The sequence below is a fragment of the Haemaphysalis longicornis genome, unplaced genomic scaffold (assembly GCF_048455015.1).
Source record: "Haemaphysalis longicornis isolate Haplotype H1 unplaced genomic scaffold, Haemaphysalis longicornis Haplotype H1 scaffold_3, whole genome shotgun sequence".
NCBI classification, from domain to species: domain Eukaryota; kingdom Metazoa; phylum Arthropoda; class Arachnida; order Ixodida; family Ixodidae; genus Haemaphysalis; species Haemaphysalis longicornis.
In genome coordinates this window covers 66033890-66041584 of record NW_027526335.1, presented here as the reverse complement: position 1 = coordinate 66041584, position 7695 = coordinate 66033890, and the positions used below count along the sequence as shown (strand labels likewise).

The window sequence follows — 7695 nt, the reverse complement described above, 5'->3', positions numbered from 1 at the left end:
ATTGAACTCCTTAGCCCAGCAAATCCTTTATTAGTCAAATTATAGTTACAGAGAGTCATCGGCTGCCACTTTTTCAGGCAGCTGCTGGTAGATTTTCTTACGAAAATCACCAAGCTCTTCTGATAATCCTTGTTGGCAGCAGTAGCCAGCCATTCCTTAGTGTGTGGTGTGCCCTAATGAGTTAATGGTTGTTTTTTGGCGATCAAGTGGCCCTAGCCCTGCACGATGTGCAGGAAATTGCGCGATCACATGCGGCAAATTGCAGTCACAACTGCTTGCGCCCTTCAGGAACTGGAGGACTAGATGCAAGATGGTCTCGCATAGGAATCCAATGCCCGTGTGCATATATGGCACCCTCCAAAAAGGTATGCAGGGCAGCTCTCCTTCAAAGTTCTTCAAAACCAAGCTGAGCACTCCATCACGCAGCTCTCCTTCAAAGGTCTTCAAACTAAGTTAAGCATTAAAAATATGTTTAGCACAAAAAAACCAAAGACAGTACACAAGAAAGGAGATGGGACAGGCGCTATCCCGTCTCCTTTCTTGTGTACTGTCTCTGGTTTTTTTCCGCTAAACGTATTTTTAAGGATCATGAACGAACTAGCCCCCCCAACAAGTTTTGTTAAATTATCGAAGTTGAGCACTCCATCACGCAATCTGGCAGCCCGTGGTAATGATGCAAGATTCAGGCCGTAAAGTCATACAGGTGTTCTTGCCGAGTCAATCCGCATGTGGAACATCATTGTTCATTCCTTTGGTGGTCGCCAAATTAAAACATGGATGCCCAGGGGAACTAAAATGATCGATAATGGCCTGCTTTAAAATGCGCTGCACACCTTTCAGCAAGCAAGTGGACGAAAGTTCTTCTGGGGCCAACTTGTCCGCAACTTCATTTTCTAACGCTAGAGCCATAAAGAGCGTTGTCAAGTCCACGCCAACTCCGAGCTATCGGAACTCTATGCTGCGAAAAGTTGGTGCATCCTACCTTGTGCTGCAATAGGGCATTACCATATTATGTAGTCCCAAACTGCTGGTGTGGTATGTCGTGTAGAGGGTAGTTTAGTAGCAAGGCTAGAAAAGATGCAAGAAAATGTTGCTGGTTTGCACGCATGTCTGCATGGAGAGCTCTCGTGGTGGGCCAGGGCTTTGGCGTTGCTTGCTCACAATGAGGGCACAGTGAACAGTTTTATAACAAGCATGTCACCGCTTTCATATTATAGGTAGTCCAGCACCATACACAGACACCAGTTGACCCATTCATGTTATTCAAGATTGGTATAATGCCAATGGTAAGCTTTGCCTTGCATCTGTTCTTGCTTGAAATTTGGCGAGGCATGTGGCATATCTGCTTACTTCGCTTCATAACGTTACTGACAGTGGACGGACCCCCTCCATGGGTCTAGATCTGAAGGACTTGTCTTAATATTGCACTTTGAGTGTGCTATCTAGCCATTGAACATGAGTTAAATGCTGGTTAAATTTCAAAAAGATGCCAATCCAATCACATCAATCACATGTAATGTAAATTTTACACTGGGTGACATGGCCTGTTCGTGGTATTACTGTGCAATCTGGGGCCCTATTCTCGACTGTAAAAATTCCCAGGTAAACTGGGAATTCGCCGAAGTTTTTTGATTGGCTTTCAGTTTTGGTCACGTGCTTTTGGCTGACAACGCGGTTGCGTGTGCCTTCGTCATTTTAATGTTTCACGACGTTTACGGGCCCGTTCTAAAGTTTGCCTCATTTCTTGCTACTGAAACTGCATACATTCTTGGCCGGCAATGAAAAACTAGACTAAATGCACCGGGCATGGCAACGTAGGCCTGTCTGCTATTCAACAGTACTGCTTGTAATACACACCCTTTCTGCGATTGGCTGAGAAGGCGTGACGTAATTTAAACAGTTGGCGGGAACGATCACGTCACACATTGGCAACTTCAGCCTGCGTAAAAGTGACGTAATGTTACGTAACAGCTTAAAAATGGCGGCTGCTTTTGCTGCGAAATAGGGCAAAAAATTTCATTGACCTTCGGCGCTGCGAAATATCCATGAATTTGCAGCAGGCGCAGTTTCGCATGACGCGCGGTTTAAAGCATGTTTTAGGTCAGCAATCATGGAGCATACAAATAACGTGCAGTATTTTGCTTTCATGTTTCGCAATAAACTCCTCCTAGTAAGCTGCTGGGTCACATGATTGAACGTAAGAGAAACATAACAAAGAAAAGTGACTCTTTTGTTCATTATAGTGCTGATTGAAATTGAGCGTGACAAATAAGTGAATCGGCGACATCGGTACGCTCTGCGGTTATCAGGCGTAGCTCTTCGCTGTTCTCTGTGTCATACAAGTGATGGACGCAGCAGTCTTATGTGATCACGCCATAAACTTGTAACATAGCAGCAGACGATAGTGTGGCAGCGATGGCGGCCGGGAAGGTGATAACACAACAAAGCTTGCATTGAAGCAGAGAGCTCAACTATGTTACTAAAAGAAATTGAAAGAAATACAAAGATACGGTAAAAAAAGATTGTGTGATGTTCTTTAGCTCAACATCCCCCTTTCGCTCGCTTTTGAATCAACGTTACTCGATCGCCTTGAGGTGTCAACACCAATTTCGACCTGCAGAAATGCGTGTCCCTTGCCAACCTCGGCTACAGTCTTAAATTTTAGAATACATGCCAAGGGTTTTTATGTCTTTTATTGGCAATATTTCATAACTTAGTTGAGATCTTTACGAGCGAAGCGTCAAATTACACTGCATGTCGTCAGAGCTACACGTGCATCACGTCACCGATTGCATGTACGACAGCTTTGCTGTGAAATTTGTCTCTGCACACCATGTCACGATGCATCATCCCTATCATTACACAAAGGAAAACAGTGATGAAAAAATGCTTATTTTAAAAATAAAGGAGAGAAGTTGGCCCAAGACAGATCTTTAGCCAGCTACTTCCTGCTGGGGCAAGGATAAAGGGGGCAATGTCGCCATGTTCTTCCCCCTCATTCAAGATAGGGGCTACAGTCATGCAGAATGAAGATTTTTCCCTCTTGGGGAGCAGGAGGAGTCATCCAACAGGGGCAACAGAACATCACCCACTCCTCTCATTAGTGAGCACTAAACAAGTGTGCGAGACGCTCATCTCAATGTGGCTTTATATAAAGCAAGTCACCAGTCCGTCTTGAACATGCTCGGAGTGACGAGACACACACTGCTCAAAATTTGGAATGCAGTTTATTGTAGAAAAATGCAATATAAGTCTGGACGTACAGATCTTTGCAGCATCCCTACTCCCATTGTTTGGCAACCACCACACTATACAACACAGGCAAGTAGCAAAGCAACTTGCATTAGGAACCACTTGCTCAGCACCAACGTCCTCCTGCGGGAAAGGTTTGAGCATAGAAGCGACGGCAGTGTCGCGGAAATGCGCAAAACATTCAAACGCTGCAACGCGTGTAAGCATAGCGCAAAGCAGGACTTTGGTGCCAAGCTAATTAGGGGAGGGGAGAGCGTTCTGAGTTGTATGCCTTATTGCCGAGTGATTTCAAGTGACTTAGGAACACACATTAAAAGGATCCAGTATGCCGTTGATAGGCTAATTTGTTCCTTGAGTTTCTAGGCACAGCTGACCTAGCAGTCAATGCAGCGGAACTTTAGCCTTACATAGCTGCTCTGGGCTTAAAAAAAGCAATAGATAACAATCTAACAATTACCATAATTTTTTTTACTAATCAGCAGCATTGCTGACAAAGATTCTTCACTTCATCCCTAGATAAAGTAACAAGTCAAAGCAAACAACGTGTTACGACAGGAAGAGTTAGTGACCTGCCGAAAAGCATTTGCTGTTAGCCCACATCAAGCTGCTACATTTCTTAAAATAACAGACCACACTAATTTGCAGTCTAATAACACACACAAAATACACAATAGGCAAACTTGTTCTGAAACTAGAAAAGGCTGACTTAAGAACACACGTGTTCACACCATAATATACCTACTATGTTAGATAAATAATCAACGCATAGAAAATGCAAGCACAGGTTTGCTAAATATCTGTAACAGAAAAAAAAAAAAAAAAGTGCAGCAGAGATCACAACACCCAAACAGGGATACTACTAACAAGCACACTTTTTTTGTGTGTTTATAAAGGAAGCTCGCTCATGGAAAACTTATGAGCGGAAACTGTATAAATATTGCTATAATATGGGGACACGTAGGCAAGAAGTGCTCGCACTTGCCTTCCGTAAAAACTATTTACAGCACGCACGTCAGATCCAAGCAACCATTAGTCCGAAAAAATACGTGCTTAATTAGAAGACAAAAATTAGTTCAAACTCTCAAATGTAGGAGGTAGCGCTGTCCCTAAAGAGAAAAGAAAAAGCCCTCCAGTCCCTTGCAAACACCTGCCTTGCCCAACTTACAAGCACTACTCGCACAGTGAGTGGTGAGGGGAGGCAAAGGAAAGGAGAATGATAAGCGCAGCATTAGCCTTCTCTTCTTACTGCAAAAAAGAAGAAAAGAAAAACGAGGCCAACAGGAGAAAGTAAAACTATCACGAGTGGAATGAGAAACTTCAATTAAGGAGCTGTCACAAAATTAAATCTCAAAACTAGCACGTATTCTAAAATACCTATTTTGCACACAAACAACCCTCACAACAGTCAGAATAAGAAACTTCCAGTTTTACACAAAACTGGCACTTACATCTACAATCAAAGCGACAAAACACACGTCACCCAATTTTCCACATCACATCTGTAATAACGAATTTTTTTGTTTTAATTGAAGACCCTTTTATCCCCTAAAGAAAAAAAGGGGGAAAACTAAAAATAAAAAGAAAGAAATCAACCGTGCAAACGGGGAATTTAACACTTGCTCAATGCGAACAAGAAAAAAGGGAGAACCCTGAAGAAAAAAGAAGAAATCTAAACGATTGGAGGTAAATAATAAAAAAAAAACAACGAAAAAGAAAAAGCTGCCAGTCAGTCAGTGGTCGGAGGAGGGCACGAGGCGCACGATTCCCTTCTGGGCAAGTTCCTGGTCGATGTGCACGTCCACAGCCGTTGACGTGTCGATCAGGCGCACCACGAGCCGCTCGGCGCTTTCCACCCCCGTCCGGTCGTCCCGCTCTTTGGCCACAATCCGGGCCACGAACTGGCGGTCTTTCACCCGGTTGCGGAAGTTGACACAGTCCACCGGGTTCCAGTCCCCGTTGATGGGCGCCACTCCTGCGCACGGTTATTTAATAAGGCACGCAAGTGGCCCCGCAGGCATCGTCCATCAATTTCACCTAGATTCGAGTCTAGAACGTGTGGACCATGTTCTGAACGAGCTTACGTGTCTCGGCAGCTACCAGTAAATACTAACGTTGTTTAGCATACCGACATACATTTTATTATGTAGCATTTTATTCGCTACTTTACACCTTAATACCATGGAACTCGAGACAGGCATTAAACGAAGCTGGCCCAAATGATAAAAACACCAGAACCCACTTGTGCACAAAAATGTGCATCCCCAAAAGATGGCCTCAAATACATTTGCGTTTCACGTCCTTGCTTCAAGAAAAAGAGCGCTAAAAACCACGACAGAATAAACGAAGAACAACGGAAGTCTGACAAGGACATACCGACCATTGTTGACGTCATCGCCATCCAAACTGTCCCACCGCGAGGCCCCCCTTCAAACCAGTTTGAGAAAATAAGGCTTAGCGCTGGATTTTCCACTGCCTCAATACCAGAAACTCTGCACCACAGACTACAGCAGCAACTTGCCTCTGCATTCATTTAGAAGCTGTCCTTTTTAGTCAGACGTACATAAACAAAAGATGGATCGTATGCTTCATGGTTCACAAAGGTGCCAGCTAGAACGTGAACAGCAACACTCGAGCATTGTTTTTCTGTCTTCCGCCTTCACGGACAGTGGCAGTGGCCCCTCTCCTTCGTTTGGTGAGATTCGGGGCAGTAGTAGTAGTAGTGCTCACCGGCCAGGGAAGCCCGTATGGCCTGCGCTGGTAGCTGCCTAAATCGCTGCCACAGCGGCTGCAGCTCAGACGGTTGCATTAAACTGTAGTCGCCGTAGTCCACGAAGTAGACACTGATCATCTGGGGCCCCTGGACCTGCATAAGGGAAGGGGGAGGGAGGTGCAATGAGCAAGGAGAGACACCTATGGCATAGACTATGCTTGCACAAAAGAAAGCCGCCATTTCTTCTTCAGCACCTCACACGATACACACTCCCCTCAGAAACTCATGGAAGGCTCTTGGCTGGGCTTCTACCAAACCACTTGTTTGAGGGCCACAAGCTGCCCAGGTACGGCACGCAGTACCTGTTTTCTCACCACCTTTAATGCTGTCACCCAGAGTGCCAGTAGTGTCTGTGATGAAGATGCGATCACTACGGAAAAGGGAGAACTCCAGCTATTTGGGTTGCCAGCAAAAAGGGCTGACTTTCACCTTCAAAGATTAAAGGCAGGCTTCAATCGTGTTGCTGGCGTGCTCTACTGCTCCGCAATCACATTGTACGTCTTGTGTACTTCACTTTCGTTAGTTCTAACTTTCATTAATTTGAACTAAGGTGCCATCCCCTTGCAGTTCAAATTAACAAGTTTTTACTGTATTGAGTTACATATGGCAACTTACTATCGACCAAATACAGACAACATCCTTAGAATTAATTCTAAATAATTTCCCATATTTGTTTTAGGATGGCTTGGATAAAATGAGTTTCTGCCCCCCCCCCCCCCCCCCCCCCCCCCCCCCCCCCCCCCAATAGAAGGCCATGTGCTAACAGCAGATGGGATTTTGTAATGGTTACAACTTCACAGAATTTTGAGAGAAAAAAATAAGAGAAAAGAAAAGGAAGAAAGAAAGGAACAAAACTCAGCGTACTGATACAGTCGTCTCAGCAGCCAATTTTGTCCCAAGATACCAACATTACATTTAGATCTACACTAACTCCGGAGAAAGTGTGTACACTTTGTTGATGCGACTCGACAGACACACGCAATTTCAGTCAGAACTTAGTGCAAGAAATCTTCGCCGTAAAGAGGCCGTCTTGCCAAGGTGGACGACCAGTAGAGCACTATGCAAGATTTAAGGGCCTCAACAGACTGCGGCGTCCCCCCCCCCCTTAACCCTATTGTCGTCACTGGCGTACCAGTACGTTTTCGCATTTCCCCTATGCAGTGTCAATGACGTACCGGTACATTCTCCATTGTGTGTTCAAAAATTCGCGCCATAGCGCAAAGCGGGCACACCTGGATTGTTTACGCCATCTGTCAAATCTTTCTAGTAGTTCGTATTTTCGCTCGCTAGATCTCTGCTAGTGTATATTGAAGAGTTTGGAGCAACCGCGCCCACCTTTCGTTGCTGGTAGGGCTGCTACAGCGCGCCAGGTTAGCTCAGCGCCCGTTGCCTCTCCAATAGACAGAAACATGACTCAATCATGGCTTTCGCTTGCTCATTGCTGTGCGTTGTGAGGGCTGCTGAAAGTGCTCCCTCCATGGTTACTTTCGCATGGCTGACCGCGCGGGGCCTTCGACTGCGGACAGGAGCAATGGTTCTTCAATTCCAATCTAAATAAGAGCCGAGCTCGGATTTGCATTCTGAGAGTTTTTCAACCAAAGAAGGGGTGTGAGTTCCACAGCATCAGATTCTGATGTTGAAATAATGGGGTCGTCATCCTGGAAGCGTGCACG

The 7695-nt window shown here is 45.2% G+C and overlaps 1 protein-coding gene across 2 annotated transcripts in view; it reads right to left on the bottom strand.

Annotated features, from left to right (window-relative positions):
• Window positions 1-3208: 3208 nt before the first annotated feature.
• LOC144174545 (tudor domain-containing protein 7-like) overlaps window positions 3209-7695 on the bottom strand; it is a 62759-nt gene continuing 58272 nt past the window's right edge. For both annotated transcript variants that reach the window (XM_077703299.1, XM_077703300.1), the window contains 2 exons: window positions 5980-6115; window positions 3209-5224 (listed from right to left, as the gene is read on the bottom strand). In XM_077703299.1, coding sequence (XP_077559425.1) covers window positions 4983-5224; window positions 5980-6115 — 378 coding nt within the window. In that variant the 3' untranslated portion in view covers window positions 3209-4982. The remainder of the gene's footprint in view (window positions 5225-5979; window positions 6116-7695) is intronic.